A 27,858-nucleotide genomic window follows, 5' to 3' on the forward strand; every position below is an offset into this window, starting at 1 on the left:
ATTGACGTCATGATGCTCTCTTACCGGTCCGCGCGTCAACCGTTGTTTATCGCAGAATAAACAGAGCTTGAATCCTTCTTTGTTTAAATGGAAATCAAATCGAGTCATGTTAGAATGGCTTTATTACACTCCCGCGTCTTCAAACATGTGATAAAACAAAATAACAACAACAACATCATCTTCATCATCATAAGTGCTATCAGTATCATCATCAGCATTTAAAAAAACATTCACCAAGGTAATATCAGTATCAGCATCATCATCATTAACAGCAGCAACAATCTCCAACAGCACCCACGTTCCACCACTTGCCTTCTTAATGTCCTTCATTGTGTAATCAATATATCTGATTTGAAAAAACCCATTGATTTAGACTCAAAAATCCAACTCCAAAGTTACTCCAGAATCTCACTCCAGACTCCACTCCGTATTTTGTAGTATGCCAAAGAATTTAACAAGAGGGCCATGATTGCCCTATATCGCTCACCAGAGTTGATCTGGCCTACTGACCTAGTTTTTGACCCAACATGACCAAGAGCTGAACTTGACCTAAAGATCATCAAGACAAACATTCTGATTAAATTTCATTAAGATTTGGTTACAACTGTGGCCTGTAGAGATTTCACAAGCTTTTCCTTTGATTTGACCGGGTGACCTAGTTTTTGACCCCACATGACCCAGATTCGAACTTGACCTACAGATTATCAAAACGAACATTCTAACTAATTCTCATGAGTTTCAAACTTAAATTGTGGCCTCCAAAGTGATGAAAAGATTTTCCTTTGATCTGGCCTAGTGACCTAGTTTTTGACCCCACATGACCCAGATTCAAACTTGACCTAGAAATCATCAAGCAAAACTTTTTGACTAAGTTTCATAAATATTGGGTCAAAAATGTGGTCTCTATATTGTTCACAAGCTTTTCCTTTGATCTGACGTACTGACCTAGTTTTTAATCCAACATGACCCAGATTCAAACTTAACCTAGAGATCATCAAGACTAACATTCTAACCAACTTTCATAAAGATTGGATCAAAAATTTAGTCTCTAGAGTGTTCACAAGCTCTTCCTTTGATCAGACCTACTGACCTAGTTTTTGAACCCACATAACCCAGTTTTATGTTTAACTTGGAGATTATCAAGACTAACATTCTGACCAAGTTTCATAAAGATTGGGTCACAAATTTGGTTTCTAGAGTGTTCACAAGCTTTTCCTTTGATCTGACCAACTGACCCAGTTTCAAACCTGACCTAGAGATTATCAAGACTAACATTCTGACCAAGTTTCATAAAGATTGGGTCAAAAATATGGTCTCTAGAGTGTTCACCAGCCTTTCCTTTGATCTGACCTACTGACCTAGTTTTTGATCCAACATAACCCAGTTTCAAAGCTGACCTAGAGATCATTAAGACTTACATTCTGATCAAGTTTCATAAAGATTGGGTCACAAATGTGGTCTTTAGAGTGTTCACAAGCTTTTCCTTTGATCAGACCTATGACCTAGTTTTTGACCCCAACATGACCCAGTTTCAAACTTGACCTACAGATTATCAAGACTAACATTCTGACCAAGTTTCATAAAGATTAGATAAAAAAATGTGGTCTCTAGCGTGTTCACAAGCTTTTCCTTTGATCTGACCTACTGACCTAGTTTTTGATTCCACATAACACAGTTTCGAACTTGAACTAGAAATCATCCAGACTAACATTCTGACCAAGTTTCATAAAGATTGAGTTAAAAATGTGTTCTCTAGAGAGTTCACAAGCTTTTCCTTTGATCTGACCTACTGACCTAGTTTTTAATCCAACATGACCCAGATTCAAACTTGCCTAGAGATCATTAAGACTTACATTCTGACCAAGTTTCATATAGATTGGGTCAAAAATGTGGTCTTTAGAGTGTTCACAAGCTTTTCCTTTGATCAGACCTACTGACCTAGTTTTTGACCCCACATGACCCAGTTTCAAACTTGACCTACAGATTATCAAGATTAACATTCTGACCAAGTTTCATAAAGATTAGGTAAAAAAATGTGGTCTCTAGCGTGTTCACAAGCTTTTCCTTTGATCTGACCTATTGACCTAGTTTTTGATCCCACATAACCCAGTTCAAACCTGAACTAAAGATCATCAAGACTAACATTCTGACCAAGTTTCATAAAGATTGAGTCAAAAATGTGGTCTCTTGAGAGTTCACAAGCTTTTCCTTTGATTTGACCTACTGACCTAGTTATTGACCCCACATAACTCAGTTTCAAACTTCACATGAAATCAGCAATATACGATTTGTTTTGTTTTGCATAGAGATTTATAAAGAACCTAAAATTATACATTTGAAATGTGATGCCCGTGTGGTTTCAGACTGCAAAGTTATCGTAAATAACACACACCAAAAGTGTCCGGATTTAGGCACTGGACTGGTGAGCTAAAAAAAAAAAGAAATAAGCCGCGGATTTACAGCCGTTTTTTTTTTTTATTTAAATGGCAGCTATTAAAATCTTATATACCAAAATAGAAAAAGTGGAAACTCCACAGGTCGCCCTCTAGTTTTGTTTTCTCCATGTTTACATTGGTTTGTTGCGTATATTTGAAACTATAGATCTCTGTATAAATATGAATTTTGATATTTTTGAAAAAGTCATTCAGTCGTAGTTGTGGTCGTTTTCAGTCGGTTCATTCCGCATTATTATCTCGCGCAAAAAAATCTAAAATTAGATACGGCGTTTCCAAGTTTTGTTACTAAATATAACTAATTAAGGAATCCCTGTATGGGAAGCCATATTTGTGGCAGCTTGCCTCTATATTAGACACCATATATTGGAAATACCATGAGATTTGTTTATAAAACAGTACTGACAATAAACATGAGATAATAATTTGCTTTAAAGCACAAAGAATTAAAGGTGACTATTGTTATGGTTTAAATTTTGTCGAGCATTTAATTTTTTATACCGCCAACGACGGCCATTTTGGATTATTTTTTTTTATTTCTATGTTCAGGAATTCTTTACACAGTTGTCAAGTTATTTAATAATTTCTATTGGAATTTTAAAAAAAATTGTTAGAGTGATTAGAGTAATCATACGTCTCTATTTACTTTTCCACACAAAATAGTAAGTTGTCCGAGGCCATGCGTTAGAAAATAGAATATTCGTTCTTTTTATTTTCGTAATCAGAAATACCAGACACTTATACAGATAACTCGCCAATAGGAGAGATCGCCGTGACGTCATGCATTAAAACCTGTTTATCTGGTGGTGGGCAAAACAAATGTTTTTTTTACACCGTTTGTGTATGGGATCGGAATTTTTTTTTTTATTAACTTTTTCGTTGGTTTATGGATTTTCAAAATTCAAAAAGTTTTGAAATGCTTACAATTTTCGTATTCAAATATCTTTTATAAATGAATAACCGTTTTAAATGACATATAATCATAATAGCGGCGTAGTGATGCTCAACACTTTTAGAATAAACACTGTAAGTTAAGCGTTCATAATTAATCCATTTTATTTCGAAATAACAATTAAGAATAATCAATTAATTTCTTGTTTTATAACCCTTTCCCTTGATCAAAAAGTTATTGATTTTATTTGTGTTTCATGAAAGTTTAGGCCGTTATAAAAGAATCTCTGTTTATAAAAACATGGACGTTCGGCTTCTGCCCACCAGATTACTGTCTTACCAGTTCTAAAAATAGAAAATACAATGGATTTGTATACAAACACGATCTCTCCTATAGCGGGTCACTATCAACACTTTTAGCATGTGGTGAAGAATGTTTAGACTTTCATGATATCTAAACTTACTAACACTTAAAACTATTGCTCACATTCATTTAAATGTTTGATTTATTTGAATCTATCTTTTATGTCTGAAGTTATGATGAAATATTTAAACCTGTCCGATTCACCAACAGACATCCCAACTTTTTCTGAATGCCAAGTGGGAGTTTTTGCTTTCCAAAGTGGGAGATTGAGGTGTTCAAGTGGGAGATTTTATACCGCGGTAATTATGTTCATGATAACGAAGCTTTTAACAAATCTAATGATAATATAAACTGATTTGCCCTTATAAAATCACTAGTCTTAAAAAAATTCACTTGTCTATATCTTATTATTCATGCATTTTTTAATGTTTTGGAACAATAATACATGAAGCCTTCTGTGCAAAATTAAATAGTTATGGCACTTTAAGCACTATGTCTAAATTCAAAACACCACTGAGAATTAAACCTGCACTTTTATTTCTTTTGTTGGAAAGAAGACTCCCCAGGTGAATTTTACATGACAAACAATGCAGCTGTTAGAGCTGTAAAAACAAAATGTACATAGCTAAAAGAATAAAAGTTCAAGCAATAGAAAATTTACTGTTTGATTCTCATTCCTGTCAACCAGTATTTAAAACCCCTAGCTCAAATAGTTTTATTGATCAAAATCCTGTTATCCAAAATAGAATGTCCGGGTATTGTTACACTTTCGTAGACATTTGCCTAAATCTCCAGTTAAAAGGATGTGTTTGACAAATTGTGATGATGCAAAGACAGTTTAACAGCATTTGATAGTAAGTGATATTAAAATTTACCATGACATTTCCTCTTATCAAAATGATTTTAAGAGAAATGTTTTTTAAAACCTAGCAGGTTGACTCGGCGACCATCTACTTTCGATTTCAAAAAGTTACAGGAAAAGGTAAAGCCAGTATAATTTCTAATCTAAATTTGATTGAATTTAATTAAATATCTAATGTCTGGATTTTAATTTCAATTGTGACACATTAATCAACACATGGCTTTGTTAAATCGTGTAATAAACAATAATCAGCAAGGGTAGAATAAGGTGCGAAAATATCCGAAAGCTGTTGTTTACAGACTCGTCAGTAGTGATACAGTATCAGATAGGTGCAAAGAAGTGGATTATTTCATAATTTTTGTTTATGTTGTTTTGTTGTTTGTTTTTTTTAATCGGGAGATTGAGACTTCTGATCGGGGTGATCGGGTTTTACAACCAGAAACGGGAGAAACCCGATCGGATCGGGAGAGTTGGGATGTCTGCACCAATAGGGGGTCACCTTTGCCAATAGGGGGTCACCTAGTTTATCATATTTTCTATCCATTTAAAATGGTCTTTTTTCTGACAAAACATGACTGGTATTGGAAATATACATTTCAAGGCAGAATATAATGAGAATCAGTATGTTTACATTTCAGACTAGGTAAAAGGAATAAAGCACTAGTTTTCACAGTTGTATTTCTAAGCATAATAAGCACCAACTACTGATTTAGATAGATCCAGTATATCTAAAACTAAAATCAAAATATTGATGCACAGAACCTTATTCATTTATCTAAATTTGCCAGTTCAAACCATTATTACATCAAATCAACCATTGATTTGTATTTTTAAGCAGAATAAACAATCTTTTGATTATCCCTGATATAGGTGATTCTTTATTGGATAATTGGCCGCCTTTGCTTGATGGCACTTTTTTTTCGTCAAAGTCGATCTAAAATTTCATAATCATATTATTCCTATGAAAGTGTGTTTCACTCTTCAAAATGGTACCAAATTTGTGTGGTTTTATCTAAGAAACTGTGAGGTATGCACAAAAATATTCCACTTCAAAGAATTCAAGAGTGTAAAAGTCAGGAAACATGGTTGCAAGAGTTATCTACTAATGGAACTCAAACTCATTAGATTAGATCCATCTTCTTTTGTGTAATAATTGGCAATTTGCTAAGTGATAAGTTTACATTACTGGATACTTAAACTTTGTAAACTCTAATATGTATAAGAGAGATTCACATTTTATTTTCAAGTGACCCGCTATTGGCAGTGATTCTCTATTGGGGAGTTGACTGTACCATAGGCATAACTTTTATCTCATGATAGTAGGATCCATTCAGTTATTTTGTCAACAACATCAAAGAGCAATATTTGCACTGACCTTAGGTTTTGGACTACTGCAGCATTTTCAACAAACTTCATAAAAATACATGTATTGTAGAAAGTTAACTGGTGTGAATCTTTTTTTTCTCGTTGAAATATCAAGAACATCATTAGTGAATGATTATTAAATCTCGCTTTGAAAACAAGTAAGGAGTTTCTGACAATTAGATAGAAGTGTTTATATAAGTACTCTAATACTTTTAGTACATTGGTACTGTACAATATTTTACTGTTTGCCATGATATGGGCGGCTCGTACATGCCATATTTTCAGATAGTCAATAAGGGAGATTTGCCTCAACAGGCTTTTTTTAAGGGAGATTTGGGTAAAAATGAGGGAGACTTTAATTTGCTCATTTTTTACCCGCTAAATAGCCATATTCTTGAAAAAATCATCGAGTTTCCTATATTGAATTGAGTGGAGCCAACAGTTGTGTACAGAATGCATGCATATTACTTATAGCACCTTACTTAATCCAAGGAAATTCAGAATTCCATGAAAGATTGAACCAGATACTTTGTTTTTGCTTTATTTTTATGTGTTGATGCTTTTGCATCTGGAGAGAGTGGTCTTTTTGACATGTTTTAGCATACAATACTCAAAGATTGCGGAGAGATCATGTCAAAACAGTCTTTTAAGAGCATTCATTTCTTTTCAAAAATGAAGTTGTTAAAACAAAAATGAAAGTCATTCTCTTGCTGGATTGTCCATATTTAGATTAAAACTACATGTATTTAAACTGGGAATTCTTCTCCCGTTTATTAATATTAATTATTATTGCAACATGGCAATATCACAAAGGAATGCCAGTCAATTCTTAGGGCAGTATGAATTGCAATTTATTTCATAAAATTCACTTATCCGAATTCTTGTTTGTCTGAAATTCTGTGTAGTTTATGACATTAACTTGCCAATTTTTGTTAAATCATGGTTGATTTTTGCATGTTGTGCAAGTATTTAAATTGAGAAGCATAAACTTGTTGTAAGCACTAAACTGTCTCATCCTCTGATCGCGCAGTAAATATTGAGGTCAACGAAAACTAAAGAACACTTTGGCAGGTGGGGGTAAAATGACGTAATTTTAAGACTGGTTTTCATATTGTTTTGAAAACTACGGATCAGCGACTTTGATGTAATTGGATCAGTCTAAAATCTAGCATGCACATGTTTACAATTGCCTACGGGTAAGATTAAATGGTTAATTGTTTGCAGATGGTGACAGTAGGTGGTAAGATAATTAATGCCTCAGGCGTGTATCTCTTGATAAACAAGCTAGGGATTATAGACAACTATCAAAATTATGTTTGAAGAGTATTTCCGGGCTACTATATATCGAGTTTAAAGTATTTTCTAAAGGTCTACATTAATTGGGTCCGAGATACGATTTTTCGACAGATGATTTTTTTTCTGAATTTATTTTTTTTACGGGAGGTTTTCATGTCCTGGCGGGAGACCGGGAGATATACTGAAAATACGGGAGAAAAAGTCTCCCGGCAGGAGATATGGCATGTACAGCGTCTTACTCAAGTTGAAGTTGAAGTTACTGCAGATGAGATTCTTTTCTCACTACAGTCATCTCACAAGGGTTATGCAGATATGTACCTCTTTTTTTTAAATGTAGGGAAACAATACTGTGTTGTATGCCACAGTAAGATCATATATCTTTAGAAAATACTTTAATTCATATTGTTTTGAAAACTACGGATCAGCGACTTTGATGTAATTGGATCAGTCTAAAATCTAGCATGCACATGTTTACAATTGCCTACGGGTAAGATTAAATGGTTAATTGTTTGCAGATGGTGACAGTAGGTGGTAAGATAATTAATGCCTCAGGCGTGTATCTCTTGATAAACAAGCTAGGGATTATAGACAACTATCAAAATTATGTTTGAAGAGTATTTCCGGGCTACTATATATCGAGTTTAAAGTATTTTCTAAAGGTCTACATTAATTGGGTCCGAGATACGATTTTTCGACAGATGATTTTTTTTCTGAATTTATTTTTTTTACGGGAGGTTTTCATGTCCTGGCGGGAGACCGGGAGATATACTGAAAATACGGGAGAAAAAGTCTCCCGGCGGGAGAGATGGCATGTACAGCGTCTTACTCAAGTTGAAGTTGAAGTTACTGCAGATGAGATTCTTTTCTCACTACAGTCATCTCACAAGGGTTATGCAGATTTGTACCTCTTTTTTTTAAATGTAGGGAAACAATACTGTGTTGTATGCCACAGTAAGATCATATATCTTTCCTGCAAAAGTTGCTTCCATAGTATGGAATTTTAATCAGATACAGACAAGAAAGGTTTGCATGAGTCGTTTCTTTTCCATAAAGGTTATGTTTTGGCAGGATACGTTTACTGGTGCACCACCTAAAGGGAACTGAGCAAGAGACCTGTTGGCACTCAGAAATTGGATGTTTACAGTATAACACTCATATCTTTCTTCATTCAATAAAAGTGACCATTCACCGAACATTTAAGTCTGTTAACACTTAGCAGCGATGTTTCAGACTAAAAAAATGTGTTTAGGTCCATCACGTGTATCGGAAAACTGCTTGCTAATGAGGCAGTTTTGCAGAACACTCTTCATGATGTTCTTTTTGTCCCTGTGATTACATTTAAAAACAGTAGTGGCAATCACTATTGCTAATATAACACACCATCTTTCTGCATCACAAAAGTCATTTTGCAAATGGCACTACATCAGTTTTATATTCATGAAAACTTGAATGGCTTTACTGCGATACTTCACATACTGGAAAGTACGATAGCTAATCTAGTTGGTAACTTCCAGCAGATGCCATAAAATAATTTAGGGTTGGCAAAAAATGGGTTTGGTCTGATTACTAGAAAGGCTATATTAATTTGTTTTGGCCTTAAACACATTTTAAGTAAAAGGTTAGATTCTTAGCCTAGGGTTGGAATTGATGAAATTATAGCATGACAGATTTCTAGCATGATTCCAGGTGCATTTCAGTGCAAAGATCTATATGAAAAAGTATATAAATATCTCTTAAGTTAAACCAAAGATAGACAAATTTGCAAATATGTAAAATGATTATGTATTAGTGAATAGAAAAATTCAGAAACTTGCCTGACTTCTTATGCTTAAGGGGAAGTCATCTTTGATAATGCATGTTGTATCACATTACCATGAGTAATGTCTGTCATATCTGGTATATAGTCTAATTAGTTTGATTGGACAATTTGGACATTGTATCATAATTGCCTGGATGGTGAAATTTAAATTCATAATTTCACTAGTACTCTGTTATGCCCAGAATCAGACATTCATGGCTCAGATACCCTGTACAGCATACCTTTAAAACATTAGAGGTAAAGGTAAGCTATAGCATCACATATGATCAACAGAGTGAGTAGACAACCCAAGCAACAAACAAAATATCCAGAAGCAGATACTTTAATATAGATCTGGGTGTATTTTACCTGCTGGTACAACCCTCAAAAATAAGTTCAAATAAGGGAGCTACCAGTACTACTTTGCATGCCTGTAGTGTGACATTGCCAGAGAGCAAACTCCAACCTCCCACACCCAAGCCAACACTACAGTACAGCTACTGAGCCATAATCAATGTAACATTACAGGGAAAACCTGCCAGTAGATCTATAGATATATCATATTCACAGCTGTAGGTTATAGAACATTTAATAGATATCACTTTAATGTCTGTCAGTCCACATACTCTTTATTAAGGCATTGAAAAAAAGCATGACTGTGACTTTATTCTGCAGATATTATAACTTCATTTTAACAAATTGTTCTTTCAAATAAACTACAAGAAATACTGTTTATAAATTTATATTTGCTTAAAAAGTGCTAAAATGTTCTAACAAATTTCTCTTTGTACAGTTGATAAATTCTAAAAAATGTTTGTTTATGGTAACTTGACCCTACTGTACATGTACCAGAACAAAACACCCAACCCCAGTTTTGTTGAAAAAAATCCTAATGCTGTAAATGGACAGTCACATTTAATTTGTCAAGATAGTCTCTTTTTTTTCTTCTTATTAAGTGTAACATTTAATAGTGACTTCTGATCTATGTAGCATTGAATAATAAACCAGTGGACTACTAGAAGTGTTACAAAATGATATTGCTTTTCAAGGTGATGCCATTTATGATGGCCTCACGGTCAGTCAGACCCTTAGATAAATAGAATAAAACTAAAGATACTGGTTCTTCTGATACCATGGCTTGGTTATTTTAAGATATAGAATTGCTCAGCAGTTATAAATGAATTTTTCCATTCTTTTTCTCAGGTCATATTTCTAACAAATACAGTGTAATCTGTGAAGGACAACAATGTTTGGAGGCTCAAAACCAACAGGATTTGGAACCCCTTTTGCGGCAAATGCAAGTAAGATGTAGTTTTTTCTATTTCATCATTTTAAAGGTATTTAAAGAGAAAAACACTGAATTGGTACTTTCGAAGAGATGTGGATTTAATTATAGTTTACAATTTTTCAGTTCAGTTCAAAAGATTATTGCATAAAGCATCTAAATACAATGCCAAAAGAAAATACAAACATAATACAATATTTATTCATGATTAAATTTAAAACAAGATCTGTTTCAGTGCATGAGAATTTGATATTAAGCCAAGGGAGTGCTAAGAAGTTTTCCAAATAGATAGGTTATAAAGTGGGTTTTCAGTTATAAAGTGGGTTTTCAGCTTTAAAATTAATCCATTATGTTTTGATCTGAAAATTTGTAAAACATGAAAAAAAATATTATCAACTTATAAAAAAAAACACACACAAAATGTTCTTTTAAACTATTTTAATCTTAACATTATTTTGTTAAATTTAGCAATGTAGCTTAACAATGAAGTTAGCATTGTGACTTAACTACATGTATATCTACAGGTGCTACACCAGGATTTGGAGGTACAGCATTTGGACAGGCAACACCTACAGCAGGAGGAGGGCTGTTTGGACAGAGTACTACAGGGACCGGCACAGGGACTGGTCTCTTTGGTGGAAGTGGAGGATCAGCATTTGGGACGCAGTCATCAGGATTTAGTAAGAAAATTGTTTTATGTTGCTGTTGGTTTAAAGTGATGTTATGATTACATCCATAAATAATTTTTTGTGATAACATACTGCTATTTTTCATGTTGATGCAAATTTTAATTACTGGATCCAGCTGAAATAATTGGATTGGTACTTGTTTTTTCACAAGGGCTAATTTTTGCAATATTCAGCAGTGTTAAATACCTCTCCATCTATATGATCCATAATTAATGTTACCAACAATTGAATCAAGACTGTTATCAAATGAAAACATCTACTGTGAAATCATTAATATTTGTTGGGAACTAATTTTCGTGGATTTCGTGGTTGAGTCAATCCGTGAAATTAAATCCCAACAAACAAGTAAAATTCCCATTCATTTTATGTTAAAAAGTTGAAATCCACGAATTCATATCCCAACGAAATTGCTGTTTTGACCAAAACCTAGAAATTTCATGCCCACGAAATTAAATGATTTTACAGTACGCAGCAGCAGTACTATGTTAAAGAGTTGTGTTGATAATGTATTTTGAAAAGAAGACTGAATTTTTTATTATGTCTCCCACCACACAGTGGTGTGGGAGACATATTGATTTACTCCAGTGTGTCTGTCTGTCACAAAGCTTGTCCGCACTCTAAAAGTCGAACATTTCTCATCTGATCTTCACCAAACTTAAACAAAATGTGTTTGACCATGAGACCTCAGCCAAGTTCAATAACTAGCCATATCCGCCCAGGCACTTTTGAATTATGGCCCTTGAATTACTGATTGGATCCATTCATTATAGCCATCGAGAAAAACTAGACATTTTTCAGTGGGGTCCATTCATCAAAGCCATTGAGAGAAACTAGACATTTTTCAATGTTGCAGTTGTGGGGACATGTGCTTTTCTCAAAAGCATCTCTAGTTGCTAGATGCTACTGGTTTGATGCCTGCTTCATCCTGAAATAATAACTGCATGAAAATAATTAAGAAAAATAAAGTTGCCATGATAGGTTCTTATGATAATGCAGAAAATTTAAGCTTACACTGAATTTCTGCTCAAATGTATAATGAATGTAAAATGTTTATATGATGATGTAGATTTATGATTCATTACCTTTGTTTACGCAGATTTTGGTGCAACCCCTAGCAGTACAGGCGGACTGTTTGGACCAAAGACTACAGCCAGCACTGGCCTGTTTGGCACACCAGCTGCAGCTAGCACCAGTAATGCATTTGGATTTGGAAGTGCAGGTTAGTGTTTTTCGTGATTATTGCCACTTCCTCTTTTCAGTTTGTTACTTTGCAGCACACTCTTTACTTCCTTTGAGATGGGGTCAGGCTGTATAAAAGTTCAGTAGATAACAGTGGCCAGAAGTCTGTGGCTTTGCAATGAAATATTGGCTCATGAGAGTTTACCTAATGCCTACTTGATGCGAAATGATGAAGAAATCACTAGCATGAACAACAAATTTGTAAAACTTATTTATGAATGATGAACGGTTTTTAAAATTTCAATAAAAGTAATTTAAAATAGTAGGACATTCTATTCTATTTTATAACCGTACTTTTGTCATAAGCAGGTGGATTTGGAGCTACAACAACAACAAGCAGCACTGCAGGTGGTCTGTTTGGAACAACAAATAATGCAGGAACTGGGCTCTTTGGAGCAAGTCCAGGTATGTTTTTAATTCTTTGGTCTGTAATGAAAGATCAGTAAACCTGAAAATGACAATAACCTTTAAAAAATAGTGTATGCATAGTTATGTACCGACACAAATACCCAACGAGTGCTAAATAATCATTATTATTAATAAGGGTCTAATTTTCTTAGGTTGTTTCAATCCATTGAAATACATCATTTAGAGGAGTGATTATGTTTGTGGCAATGAAATTTTTAACATTTTTAATGTTAAACACAATTACAAATGTGTTAACTCTTTCATTTCAGCATTTTCACAGCAGCCCCAGGCTGGCACAGCCATAAAATTTAATCCACCCCAGGGTCAGGACACGATGGTAAAGAATGGTGTAACACAGAATATCAATACAAAACATCAGTGTATCACTGCAATGAAAGAATACGAGGGGAAAAGTCTGGAGGTAAGTTGCAGCATATTGTTAAGATTTGCTCTTCATATAATGTTTGTATTAGAATAAAGTTTGCTAAATCATTGTTTGTTCTTAAAATAAAAAATTTGAGTGATCACCACACAGACCGGAAACATTTAGAACTGTTTCCAATTATCAATTAACAATTTGAGAACTAAGTACTGTTGTAAATATTGGGCACTGTGTGTAGTATTGAATGAATGTATGAATATTGATAGTGAGCCATACTGAAACTGGACACCAGGTATGTCAAAACAGAAAGCCTTGCAAACTACACATCTACTAGTTGTCACCAGTTACTCATATAAACGTCTCCTCCAGAAGAGTGTTAGTTAGATAATGCAGTATACATAAGACTTGTCAAATTGCAGACACCTTGTTTTTCTGCATGCTAGCTTTAAACACTCATACACAGGGCTCTTGTCTAAGCTAGTTTCTGGCTTTGTAATCTGTATCCTTAACTCTGGACAACTACGTCCACTCTGCATATTCATTTAATTACATACTTCTTGTGTGGTGCCTGTTTGATCTAAAATTGTGTGCTACATAATTTTTCAGGAGCTAAGAGTGGAAGACTATACTGCAGGAAGGAAGGGAAAACAAGCAGGAACAACTTCAGGGTTCGGATTTGGAACCCCTGCGGCATCAGCCACACAACCTACAGGCTTTGCTTTTGCACAGGCCAAGCCATCAGGGTTTGGAGCATCAAGTAGGTGTCCTTTAAAACTCTAATTATTTCCTTCATAAGTTAAATCTTCAAATAAAACTGCAAGTAGGGGTGTAACGATACATTGAAATATCGATGCATTGCGACCCTGATAGTATGCATCAATAGAAAAGTCACGATCCAGTAACAATCGCCGATAGTTCCTTCAACAATCGATAGTTTTGAAATTTTACTACATATAGAAATAATTAATAACCCAAGAAACAGAGCCAGCTTTCATTTGCGCCTCGAAAAATGTTTACGTCTCCATTACAATAATTAACCTCACGGACTTAAACTACCATAAAGGACTGAGAAGTCTGGGAGGTAATTAATAAATTTAGTTGTCTTATCTTCATTTCTTAGAAACTTTGATTAAATATATTTAAATAACTGTGTAACAATGCCAGCTGGTAGTTTTACTGTATAAAACACGGTGACCAATAACTATTGCAATAGTATCGCAATAGTAACCTGCAATAAAATACCGGTAGTATCGCAAAAGTATTTCAGCAATATCAATAGTATTGCAATAGTCAGATGTCAAAACTGGCCTCAATAATAACCCCTAACTGCAAGGTTGGAATTTTTATTACATGAAATAATTTATTGTATTAAAGTAAATTGTAAGTAAATAAAAATGAATGTCCTAAGTGTAAGGTATTTAAAAGTGAAAGTTCTTAAATGGTTTTGAAGAAGGAGCTGATGAACTCAGATTGTATAGATGGACAAAGTCTTCAGATAAGTCAGATATTTTCTAATAAATCTGCAACATGCATCTGCAGATAAATCTTATGGGGCCATACAAAAAATGATACAATTTACATGAATTAATTTGAAGTTATTCTTAAAATGACAATTAATTCAGATCATAAATGCTATTTCATTTAAATTTTCAGCTGGATTTGGAACAAACACCTCAACAGGAACCAGTAATCTGTTTGGTCAGCCAACTGCCCAGGCATCAACTGGTGGGGGACTGTTTGGTCAGAACAAGCCCTTGTTTGGCAACACAACCACTACTACACAGAGTGGGTTTGGATTTGGAACCCAGACAAGCACAGGAACTGGTGGTCTTTTTGGTCAAGCAACACAGAATAAGGTTTGACTTATTTAAGGTTTTTGTTCTACATTGTGACATTTCTAGTGCGGACACCATGGGAAAGACTGCTTAACAGACAGAACGCTGAACAAGTGAATGTATAGAAAAATTGCTGTTAAAATTTATCTTCATTTCTTAAGTCATACCGGTATAAAAATCATTTCAGAAATTTATGAAAAATAACATTTATTTTAAATCGAAAATAGTTGTTGCGAACACATTAAGTATTTGATTATTGAAAATATTTACATTTTCCTAAATTCCTAAACTGTACTAATTCCTTGATAAGGAATTGTTAAACCTGCAATGATTTGGTACAAACCTGAAACGTTTTGATTCTTAAGTTTTTGTACTCCACACTAGATCTACATGGTACTGTACATTGGGCAATTTTTGTGATGGTTTATTTTCTCTAATCAACATTTTAATTCTAAATACTCGTTAGTGAAGCAGCATTATGGACAGAAGTTTAACTTGATGCAAAACAAATTCTTAACATATGTATGTTTGTTTAACAAATCAAAGAAATAAAAGTGACATGAAAATTACACAGTCAGCAGAACCTTCAAATGATTAATGATCCTTGCTGATATGAAAATGGCCTTTCTTAATGTTTAAAATTCTATCATTTTTGGTGTTATGTTTTTTTTCTAATGAAAAAAATAATTACTGTATTTCAGCCACTGTTTGGAGCCACAACAACTACACAGCCGAGCCTGTTTGGAACAGGAGCAAACACATTTGGGCAAACTGCTGCCAGCTCTGGTTTTGGTGGTTTTGGAACATCGCAAGCTGTAAGTTCAAATCAGATCAGGATGACATAGATTCAGATTCCTGTTGTAGCATATCTTCTTCATGATGACTGACTTAACGACGTTGTATCCAAGGTCATTCACCTTTCAGCAGTTTTTATCAGGGAAAGTTTTAACTTGTTTGTAGAGGAGAAAAGGAAAAAATTCACATGTATAAATTTAAGTTTTAGATTAAAAGCAAGGATGAAGATGGGCCCCTTAATCACTGCCTGGGTAAATGAGCTGAATGCAAGTACATTTGAAACTGAATTCCTGTTGGACACATAAAAATAGTTCCATGGTAGGGAAAACATGTTTCAATAAAACATAGTCATATTTTAATGATGATGAGAAAAAATAGTAAACAGAATCTAAGCTTACACAGAGTATTTATTTAATTAATTGTAGGTGCATTTCTGTCAGTGTCTTTTTACTGAGATATTTTATGAAAGTAATTATTTCTTGACATTTCAGGGTGGATTGTTTGCAACCAAACCTGCATTTGGAGCCCAGACAACCTCCACTGGCGGGTTCGGAGGATTTGGTACCAACTCTAACACTGGGGCCAACCTTTTTGCCAAACCATTCTCTACACCTAGTACTGGTTTTGGGTTCAACACTGCAACCACTTCATCTGGATTTGGTGGAAGTAAGTTTGCATTTTATACACTGTCACAGTCTACTTAAATTGGAAGTCAGGGCTATAGATACTTAAAAGAAATTGTATGGGGGGATTTAGTTTGTGCTGTCAGATACATGTTTGTTCTTTTGTGAAAAAAATGAAGCTTTTATTTGTCTCTATAAAGTCCACTTCTAGGGTAAAGGTAGGACTGGTTCTTATGTGGATATATGAATTATAAACCCAAGGGATCTCTGCCAGAACCTTACCCACCAGACCACCACTCCCTAAGGCTATATCACTGTGCTATGTTACAGAGTAACTTACCCAGAGCTGCTTGAAAATCAGTTACAGATGAAATAAAGCTGACGAACACGGGCTATTCTCAACTGCTGAAATGTTGTAGCAACCTTTTAGTTGGTTTTTTACCTTGTAGTTTTGCATGGAGATAGAGTTGTGTGATACATGCCTTCAGGATTAAGAATGTTGATACAAGAAAAAATGCAATCTTCTGTTTGTTTTAAACATTTTAAATTTTGTGGTTTTGGTGAAAACAGATATTTTCTTGTAAGTTTGAGAGGATTTAGACCTTCAAACATTATAGAATGGAAATTTCACTGCTCTGTTGTGATTAAATTTCATGGGTTTACTCAACCATGAAATCCATGGAAATCTGTCCCCTACAAGAATGCATGATTTTTAGCTCGACTATACGAAGTATAAGGAGAGCTATCCTACTCGCCCCGGCGTCGACGTCTTTCCGCGTCCCCACCTTGGTTAAAGTTTTGGTGCACTTTCTCTTTTTAGCCCACCATCATCAGATGGTGGGCTATTAAAATCACTCTGCGTCCGTGGTCCATCCGTCCGTCCGTCCGTTAACAATTTCTCGTTATCGCATCTCTTCAGAAACTACTGGGGGGATTTTGACCAAACTTTGTCAGAATGATGTATTGGTACCCTAGTTGTGTCCCCCTGAAAATCAGACTGGTTCAACAATTTATGAGTGAGTTATGGCCCTTTGTTTATTTCTATATTTTACATAGATTTATATAGGGAAAAGCTTTGAAAACCTTCTTGTCCAAAACCACAGAGCCTAGGGCTTTGATATTAGGGTTTGAAGCATTATCTAGTGGTCCTCTACCAAGACGATTCAAATTATTTCTCTAGGGTCAAATATGGCCCCGCCCTGGGGGTCACATGGTTTATATAGACTTATATAGGGAAAACCTTTGAATAACCTCTTGTCCAAAACCACAGGGCCTAGGGCTTTGATATTTTGTATGTGACATCATCTAGTGGTCTTCAACTAAGATTGTTCAAATTATACCCCTAGGGTCAAATATGGCCCCGCCCTGGGGGTCATATGGTTTACATAGACTTATATAAGGAAAAACTTTGAAAATCTTCTTGTCCAAACCACAAAGCCTAGGGCTTTGATACTTGTAATGTAGCATCATCTAGTGGTTGTCTACCAAGTTTGTTCAAATTATCCCCCTAGGGTCAAAAATGGCCCCGCCCCGGTGGTCACATGGTTCATATAGACTTATATAGGGAAAAGCTTTTAAAATGTTCTTGTCAATAACTACAACATTCAAATTTGGACCACATGTATATTTTTGAGTGGCAGGATGAACCTTGACATGAGTTGACCTTGATTTTGACATAGTGACCTACTTTCACATTTCTGTAGCTACAGCCTTCAAATTTGGACCACATGTATATTTTTGAGTGGCAAGATGAACCTTGACATGAGTTGACCTTGATTTTGACCTAGTGACCTACTTTCACATTTCTGTCGCTACAGCCTTCAAATTTGGACCACATGCGTAGTTTTGTGCACTAGAAAAAACTTTGACCTTGATTTTGACCTAGTGACCTACTTTCACATTTTTGAAGGTACAGACGTCAAATTTGGACCATATGCATAGTTCCGTGTTTCAAAATGAAATTTGACATGGATTTTGACCTAGTGACCTACTTTCACATTTCTCAAGCTACAGCCTTCAGATTTGGACCACATGCATAGTTTTGTGAACCGAAAAAAACTTTGACCTTCACATTGACCTAGTGACCTACTTTCACATTTTTGAAGGTACAGGCTTCAAATTTGGACCACATGCATAGTTCTGTATTCCAAAATAGAATTTGACCTTGATTTTGACCTAGTGACCTACTTTTACATTTCTCAAGCTACAGCCTTCAAATTTGGACCACATGCATAGTGTTGTGTACCGAAATGAACTTTGACCTTTACATTGACCTAGTGACCTACTTTCACATTTTTAAGGTACAGGCTTCAAATTTGGACCACATGCATAGTTTTGTATTCTGAAATAAAATTTGACCTTGATTTGACCTAGTGACCTACTTTTACATTTCTCAAGCTATAGCCTTCAAATTTGGACCACATGCATAGTTTTGTGTACCGAAATGAACTTTGACCTTTACATTGACCTAGTGACCTATTTTCACATTTTTGAAGGTACAGGCTTCAAATTTGGACCACATGCTTAGTTTTGTATTCTGAAATAGAATTTGACCTTGATTTTGACCTAGTGACCTACTTTTACATTTCTCAAGCTACAGCCTTCAAATTTGGACCACTTGCATGGTTTTGTGTACCGAAATTAACCTTGACCTTAAGATTGACCTAGTGACCTACTTTCACATTTCTCAAGCTACAGCTTTCGAATTTGGACCACATGCACAGTGTTGTGTATGGAAATGAAATTTGACCTTGAGCTAGTCAGTAAGTCTTGAAATTTGGAACACTCAAAAATGGCACATTGGTGGGCGCCAAGATCACTCTGTGATCTCTTGTTTCAACTTATCTCTGTAATTACTTGATGGATTTGATTCAAACTTGAAATACTTATTCCTCATCATCATCCACATCATCTGACATAAGGGCCATAACTCTGCCACCAATATTTCATTAATTATCCCCCCTTTTCACTTAGATTTTCGGGTTAAAGTTTTGATGCACTTTCACTCTATCTCTGTTATTACTGAATGGATTTGATTTAAACTTAAAATAGTTGTTCAACATCATCACCCACATCATATGACACAAGGTGCATAACTCTGGCCCTATTTTTTCATGAATTATTCTTACTTTTTACTTAGAATTTCAGGTTAAAGTTTTGGTTCACTTTCACTCTACCTCTGTTATTACTGAATGGATTTGATTCAAACTTAAAATAGTTGTTCAGCATCATCACCCACACCATATGACACAAGATGCATAACTCTGGCACAATTTTTCATGAATTATTCCCCTTTTTACTTAGAATTTCAGGTTAAAGTTTTATGCACTTTCACTGTATCTCTGTTATTACTGAATGGATCTGATTCAAACTTGAACAATTCTTCAACATCATTACCCTTATCATATGACACAAGGTGCATAACTCTGGGACCAATTTTTCATGAATTATTTCCCCTTTTTACTTAGTATTTTAGGTTAAAGTTTTGATGCACTTTCACTCTGTCTCTGTTATTACTGAATGGATTTGATTCAGACTTAAAATATTTGTCCAACATCATCACCCACACCATATGACGCAAGGTGCATAACTCTGGCACCAATTTTTCATTAATTATTCCCCCTTTTTACTTAGAATTTTAGGTTAAAGTTTTGATGCACTTTCACTCTGTCTCTGTTATTACTGAATGGATTTGATTCAAACTTGAAATAGTTGTTCAACATCATCACCTACACTATATGACACAAGCTGCATAACTCTGGCACCAATATTTAATGAATTATGCCCCTTTTTGCTTAGGATATAGTTATATAGTGTTTTGATACATTTTATCTTTACCTCTCTTATTACTTTAAGTTGATATTTTTGACATAGACTCAGGCTATTGTGCAATATCTTCACCCACAATTGGAGTCATTAAACACTCCAGTGACAGCTCTAGTTTCCTCAGATGTGCCCAGTTTCACTATCCAGCATCGAAATAGTCGAGCGCGCTGTCTCCTGTGACAGCTCTTGTTGTATCTTTCAGTCACATACAGTAGACTGGTCAGCACTTTCTACTTGAACATGACATCGGTGTTTGCTATTACGATTATGTCTCGTTGATCTAGGCCAGTGCAGATTTTGATGATATTCAAACTCAATTTTACTTTTAATTTTTAGCACAGCCCTTTGGTGCAGCAAAACCAACTGGCTTTAGTCTGGCAACAACCTCAGCAGCTCCAGCATTCAACTTTACAGGGGGAATGAGTGCAGGAACCAGTATGTTCGGGAATCCACTGAATAAACCTGGAGGACTAGGTGCCTTTGGCTCAGCTGCCCCTACAGGTAAATGTGATAAATTTATATAATTTAATTGACTTAACCAGGAAGTTTCCTTTTTCAGAAAGCCTCAGTTTCATGTTCATTCAGGCTTATTTAAAACAAGCCTAGATATAACAAATAATATATATATATGATGATGTTATAAAAAATGTTAATTTCTCAATATTAATGTAAAACGAAAGTTTGTCTTGTAATTTCAAATGTCTGGAATCAAATGTTTTGATTATAACTTCCACAAATAAATAAATACTGCAATGTTCAAAGAAATTGTATATGATAAATGAGAATTAAGTTAAAGAAGATAAAAAAAAGGATAAACATATTAATTATTTTTCTTGTTTTATCTTGCAGGTTTTGGGACATTCAGTAGTGCAACTTCTGGTCTTGGTAGTACAGTTCCCACACTAGGAGGGTAAGTTCATCTTTTGTATTTCTACTTTTCCTTCATTTATTATATATGACTGAAGGCCACTGACATTGAACCACTTGCCTTTCACCTCCTGGACTCGAAACCCCTCAGTGGATGTAGAATTCCCTTTTAGAAGTCATCTGTATGTCGAACAGAATGTTGATGGTACTGCCAATCTACTAGCCCTGCTCAGGTCATCATGTAAGTAAGTCATCTAATTGGCTTGCAGGAGGCTGGTGGTTCAACCCATGTGCCCACTCATGCATAGATAATGCCCTGATGTGCAAGTTTTCTTTTTCTGCATTTATGCTTTCAGTTTCCTTGCTTGTAAGTTTACATATCATCTGTGTGACTTAAAAGTCAATAAATTATATATCTTAACATATTTGAGCTGTGCCATGAGAAAACCAACATAGTGGCTTTGATCCAGACCAGCCTGCGCATCCACGCAGTCTGGTCAGGATCCATGCTGTTTGCTTTCACAACCTATTGCAATTAGAGAAACCATTAGCGAACAGCATGGATCCTGACCAGACTGCGCAGGCTGGGGCAGGCTGGTCTGGATCCATGCTGGTCGCAAAGCCACTATGTTGGTTTTCTCATGGCGCGGCTCATTTACAATTATATTTCCACAGGACAGCAAATCAATCTGCAGTTAATCAGGCAGTTCAGCTACAACAGACACTGCAAGCACTTACCAATTCTCCTTACGGTGATTCTCCACTTTTCTGGAACATGAAAGAGAGTAAGACCAAACGGGAAGATGTTCTAAAACCCACCAACCCAGTGGCACAGAAAGCCATTCTGGCTAATCAACATAAAGTGAGTCCGAGACCTATGGCAAAGATCAGACCCAAGGCTTTGTCTGGAGCACTGAATGGTAACAAGGTATGTGTATGTAATAGTATGTTAGTAAATATGAGGGTGTAATGAAATATTTCCTTGATAAAAGACAAAAAAGATGATTTTGGACTTGCATTTACAATTGAAAATGTAATGATTGGTATATTAGAAAAAATGTGATGGAAGTTTGAACATATATAGTTTATATAATATACTGCCTTGTTGTAAACTTGAATGATTTGAAGCATTAAAGTACTTATTTGTTCGATTGAGAATAAGCATTTAAGAAAAATATAAAAGACTAACATCTGTGTCCTCGGATACATTACTCTGACCAGTATGAACAAACAGCATAAATTTTTAATTTTCATGAAATTGTGTTTTTTAATACTAGCACTGAGTCACTCTCAGAGTATTAAATATCTTATTTTTCTATTACTGCAGTCTCAGATATTTGAAGGCTTGGAAGAAGATGATTTCAGTTTTGGAAGCGACACATTCCAGCCAAGGAAGAGTGTTAAGAAACTGACAATCAAAAAGGTGGGACAAGATTCAAGTAACCCCAGCAGAGCCTCGTCTATGAGTGGTGAACCACCAAACATGTCTTCTTTAAGGGAGGAAGAGAATTTCAGGGGAAGGTAAGAAATTGTGTTTTCTCTTTAGGTTATGCTAACAAGTGGAAAAATATTTTTTCCATAAAGAGGGATTAAATGAAAACGAGGAGCCTGTGTAGCCAAGTGTTTATGGTTACTAAAATCTTTTGCCCCCTCACAATATGGGTCGAAAACTTTTTTGGTTGTAGACTGTCTTGTAAAGTGGCAATCCAGCTTGCCTTAAGAAGGAAGGGGGTGTGATTCTACCCAGGTGCCTGACCGTGCCTGATTTAATGCTGTGAGGAGCACCTGAAATCCTTCTCCTCCATCAGAAGCTGGAAATGTTGACATATAACCTAAATTGTGTTAATGTTACTCTAAACCAAACAAAAACGGAAAACAAAAATCAATGGAGAACATGCACATTAACCATGCCATTTTATTCATAAATCCTTTGGAAAACTGGTTGATTGTCATTTTTTTTCATATCAGTCCAGCTAATTATTTAAGGATGCAGCTCTTTGAATGCAGAATTTCCTCAGTTGAAAAGTAATGATGATACAAAGTTGATTAAAAGTCAAGAATTTCTTTTTAGCCACAACAGGCATAATTGCATTGATTTAGTCCAATTTACTAAATATGGACCTGATGTTTTGTTTAGGTCCTCTCCTGTTGCATACAATGAACAGAGGAGACAGGAGGCAGATGTTCCAGAAACTGAGAATATCATCAGAAGTAAAGGCATCTCTGATCAGATGGATACACCAGATAGAAGGTATGTTAAGTTTAGAATACAGCTGCTGTATATAAATGTGTAACTGAAATATGATTGAAATAAAATAGCATCAGGGAAAAAGAAAGAATACTGTAAAATGGTTTGTTTTGGTCATAACAGTTGCATTGGGACATTCAAGTTTGAAAGATGAAAAGAATAGTAATTTTGATAGGAGGAATAGGGAAATCCATGAAAAATTGTCTCAGAAGATTTGCTTATAATGAAAAATCTTCAAAATTACCTTATGGGAAATATTTTGCTTTACATTTCTTATTTCTAAAGGAACTGCCAGTAAGCATGCACTTTGTTACAATATTTGCATTTTTATTCCAGGCCGAACATGGATGACACAATTGCTATGTTGAATGCCCAGAATAAATCTTCTAGTGCTAGGGAACCAGTTAGTTCCAGTACAAGAGAACCAGTTAATTCCGGACCATCACAGGATGACACAGTCAATATCAGTATCATTTCCAGAGATGAGTCTGTTAACGATGATGTCATTATAGATGAGAGACCAGTAAGTTCAGATTCTCTGTTTTTTTATTGCAGCAAAAAATTATTGTTCTGTTTCAGAACAGATTCGTGTTCAGCATTCAGGCAGAAATTTTAGACATTGAATTTCAAAATATTAGCAATATAGAGAGATTAAGATGCTTGAGCCTCTCATAAACTCTTTCAGGGTTATAGCCAGTTTGGCAGCTAAACATTTCTGCATTTTCTTGAAAGAATGTTTAAAATCCATAATAAATGAAGAAATAATTAGTTTCATTCACTGGATATTATTTCAGCAGACTTGATATAGGTTGCATGTCCATCAAAATCTCAAAATGAAAGCAAGTGCCAAAATGGTGTTTGAATCTGATTTTTTCTTTCTATGAGTAAATAAAAAGTGATTGAGATGATGAAAGTTAATGCTGCATTTATTTTTTTCAGATGACACCACCACCCCCACACCCAGCAGGTATCGTGCTGTCGAGACCCGGGTATTACACAATACCAAGTCAGGAGGCACTCTCGGAGATGGTGGATGAAGATGGTAACTGCTTTGTTGAGGACTTTACAATCGGCAGGGAAGGATATGGAAGCATATTCTTTCCAGGAATGACAAATATTGCCAATATGAACTTTGATGAGACTGGTATGTTCAGTATAAAACTTTTTTTTTCATACATACAAATGTGACTATATTGCAATTAAAAGAAAACCAACTAGAGAAGTGGTTTCAGTAGTGTTGTGACTGTCAATTTATAGGTCCAGAGTTCAACTTTTCGGGTTGAGGCTGGCATGTGATCTTCTTGACAATTTTTGTTTTGTTGGGTTTATATTCACACTGACACAGGTAGGTCATATGGCGACTTTTAAACTTTGGATGGTTTAGAAAGATGTCGAGTGCACCTCCCAGTCTTGGTTTGGCATTTGGGTAGAACCACCAGCCTTCCGTAAGCCAAGCGAATAGCTTTCTTACCGGAATTAATTCTACACCTCAAGCGAGGTTGCATTCCACAGTAGAGACGGGCAAGTTGTCTGAAATCTGTAACCTGAACCACTTTGACATGGAAGCCCTCTCCTGACAATTTATGCAAAGGTTTTAAGCCAACATTATTGGTCTTTATCTTGTGCATCATTTTGTCAAGTAACATATGGAGGTTTAGTTACAACATGGGTTGATTTTTGTCTGCCAAATTCTGTCACAAAAGGCAACTGAAAAATTACAAATTGAAAATTTTTTACTAAAATTCTCGAGGAACGCAAGAATGCTGAGGTGACATATATAATTACTAGGGTGGCATTAATATTATAATTTTTACAAGAGTTTGGGTTGAACAATCAGAGTTTGAAATGTTTCGGCTTGATTTCTATCTGATGTAATGTAAGATCACCTAATATATATTTTGCCTTTGCAGTGTTTTTCCGTCGCAAAGAGGTAATCGTGTATCCAGACGATGACAACAAACCTGAAGTGGGTGAAGGTCTCAATAAGAGGGCGGAGATTACTTTGGACTGTGTTTGGCCGAGGGATAAATCTATAGGAACTCCCATTAAGGTATTGATTTTTTCTGTAGATTGAATTTTCTTGATAGGACTTTGTTACGGTTGCTGAAGTTAATGATTTATAGTTGTACTGTACATGTAACATTAGGGATAGTTGTAAAACAAAGTTGGGAAGGTCAACTGAGTTTGATTTATGTGCTCCACTGCTGTTACTTAAAGCCTCTTTGGAAATATGAGAGTCTCGCTGGGTCTCCTAAGGCGAATGGCTCTACACCTTTGCCTACCACTTACATGTATGCCAGGAGATGTTTTGGTCTTGTCCTCTGCTTGTAAATCTGTGGAGAAGTGCTAGTAGGTTCTTAGAAGTTGGCAATATTTATCTTTGACGGCTCTGTATAGCATTGAATATTTGAATCTGCTTTCGCTTTTGTCATGTTAATACTGAGAAAAAAAACTACTGTCATGTAAATCTTACTATGATATTTTACAGAGCCCTGAGAAGTTGAAGGCAATGAGATGGCAGGACAAGATAGAGGAGAATTCTCTTAAAGTTGGTGCCAAGTTTATTGACTACAGGCCTGAGACAGGATCTTGGGTGTTTGAGGTATATTGCTGTACTATTTTGAAGATGTGTTAAATATTTTACTGATACTCTGTTAGATGTCCCTACCAAAAGCAAAAGCATTGGTTTTACTGCTTGTGGTCTGTATTTTTCTCAAGTTACCTGAAATGCACAATAAGGAACCAGTGCAGCTGACTTAGGGAAGGTCGATGGTTTTGCCCTGGTGCCACCTTATGCCTGACACAATGCCAGAAGGGGTCTTCCTTCATCATCTGTAGCTGGAAAAGTTACCATATGACCTTAATTGTGTCAATGTGACTCTAACCCCCTACTTCCCCCCCCCCCCATCCCCCCACCCCCCATCCCCCCAACAACAACAAAAAAATTAAACTGCCAGAAGCTGTCTCAGAAGTCTGTGTATGTGGAGAACTTGTTGATGGGGGTTGAACCACTTGTATTATAAGTCTAGCAGTTAAAGAATTTATTTTTCTAGGAATACGTCTGAAATATATAGATCTGGTAGATTTACATACAAATAAGAAATAAACAAGTTTCTAGAGATTTCGAGAATCCCTACATATTATGATATTCAGAAGTGATATTTTCTCTTTACAGGTGAAACATTTCTCGAAGTATGGTCTGGTTGATGACTCGGATGAGGAGGATATGCCGGAACAGGACAAGAAACGTTTACGTCTGGCACAGCAGCAACAGATGGCTGTACAGGTTAGTAACTAGTGACTGTTGATAGAGGGAAGCTCTTGTGGAAACTTGGGAGAATTTCCTGGTTGAAACTAGAGGAAATACTGGTGGACTCATCCATCGGACCAAATTTCTTCTCATCGGGGTAGACATCGACTAGTTACTATCTGTTAAGATAAAGGGTGGGTTCCTTGACTACATGGAAGTGGGAAAATGTCAGCAAAACATTCTTACGAAATTCTGTAGATTAATCTGAAGGCAATTCATGTATTTTATAGAAACTTTTGCTGCAGTGAGGGAGAATGTAAAAAAATGGTGTAGGGATAAACACTAATGTTTTAGAATGTATACGTAAATCTTATTTTGATAAAACAGTTTGAGTTAAACATGAGCAGGATTTTCTTTGAAGAACTGTTGAACATAATGATATACAGTGAAAGAATTCTTCATCATATGGAATGAAAGAGATAAACATTCCCACTAGTGGTAACTGACTTATCTGTGTGGATAATGTTGGTTCAGCTTGTATCGGGATACAGTGAACAGTGTGGTTGGTGTGAGTAAATTGTGTTAAAAACTCGTGCAAGATATTCATGGAAGGAAAACATTCTTAGGGATGTGGAATTTCACACATACTAGAAATAGGATAACAGCGTTTTGGAGTGTGACTACATATACAATTCTAGGACTTAAAGGTACATTATTATAATGCAATGTGCTGTTGTTTAGATTAAAAATAAAGAGCAAAAAGGGGAAGTAATTCTGTAGGAGAGAGGCGGATGAGTTATGTCTTAAGCTTTTATAAATTGAAGTCGGTATATAATATGTATGTACTTGATATTTACTATGTAAAATTTATTGTACATGTATGTATTATGTTTGATAATTATGACATTATGTAATAAGGTATTCTTTATTTCTAAATGGAATTAACTTCCAATAATTAGGTTAAAATACCTGTAAAATAAATACTTAACATATTTTAAAATTAATTGTAACATTGATAATGTGTACATATTGAAGGTGTTTGATCATGTTTATATATTTAATGATTTTATTGGGAAAATTATGTTTGTGTTTTATGTACATGTATTAAAATTGCAATTTATTGTTAGATGTCTGCAGTCATATTATCTTTGATCTTTTATGCTGCATGCTGTTTGTCTTTATTGTAATTACCTTTATTTTAAATATTGTACATTTGATATTTTAAGCATTTTATGTGAATGTTTTTTAAGTAAATACACTGGACTTGTGTCATGGAATGAAGACATAAATGAAAAACTTCCCATACCTTGTTACTCTCTACTGCAAGTTATTCTGAAAGTAGATTAAATAAATAAAGTAGATAAATATTATCCATGTGCTTTC

At 35.2% G+C, this 27,858-nt stretch overlaps 1 protein-coding gene across 1 annotated transcript in view; it reads left to right on the forward strand.

Moving 5' to 3' along the window:
* Positions 1 to 2,751: 2,751 nt before the first annotated feature.
* The window catches only part of LOC123557946 (nuclear pore complex protein Nup98-Nup96-like), a 53,585-nt gene continuing 28,478 nt past the window's right edge, over positions 2,752 to 27,858 (forward strand). Inside the window, exons 1-20 of the mRNA XM_053544772.1 lie at positions 2,752 to 2,905; positions 10,233 to 10,330; positions 10,839 to 10,994; positions 12,100 to 12,222; positions 12,549 to 12,647; positions 12,920 to 13,071; positions 13,639 to 13,789; positions 14,686 to 14,888; positions 15,569 to 15,682; positions 16,154 to 16,328; positions 20,447 to 20,611; positions 20,960 to 21,020; positions 21,653 to 21,905; positions 22,305 to 22,498; positions 23,115 to 23,228; positions 23,562 to 23,748; positions 24,165 to 24,369; positions 25,136 to 25,275; positions 25,714 to 25,827; positions 26,401 to 26,511. Of these exons, the coding sequence (XP_053400747.1) occupies positions 10,276 to 10,330; positions 10,839 to 10,994; positions 12,100 to 12,222; positions 12,549 to 12,647; positions 12,920 to 13,071; positions 13,639 to 13,789; positions 14,686 to 14,888; positions 15,569 to 15,682; positions 16,154 to 16,328; positions 20,447 to 20,611; positions 20,960 to 21,020; positions 21,653 to 21,905; positions 22,305 to 22,498; positions 23,115 to 23,228; positions 23,562 to 23,748; positions 24,165 to 24,369; positions 25,136 to 25,275; positions 25,714 to 25,827; positions 26,401 to 26,511 (2,772 nt within the window). The 5' untranslated portion in view covers positions 2,752 to 2,905; positions 10,233 to 10,275. The remainder of the gene's footprint in view (positions 2,906 to 10,232; positions 10,331 to 10,838; positions 10,995 to 12,099; positions 12,223 to 12,548; positions 12,648 to 12,919; positions 13,072 to 13,638; positions 13,790 to 14,685; positions 14,889 to 15,568; positions 15,683 to 16,153; positions 16,329 to 20,446; positions 20,612 to 20,959; positions 21,021 to 21,652; positions 21,906 to 22,304; positions 22,499 to 23,114; positions 23,229 to 23,561; positions 23,749 to 24,164; positions 24,370 to 25,135; positions 25,276 to 25,713; positions 25,828 to 26,400; positions 26,512 to 27,858) is intronic.

Source organism: Mercenaria mercenaria, chromosome 5 (assembly GCF_021730395.1).
Source record: "Mercenaria mercenaria strain notata chromosome 5, MADL_Memer_1, whole genome shotgun sequence".
In the NCBI taxonomy this organism is placed as follows: Eukaryota; Metazoa; Mollusca; class Bivalvia; order Venerida; family Veneridae; genus Mercenaria; species Mercenaria mercenaria.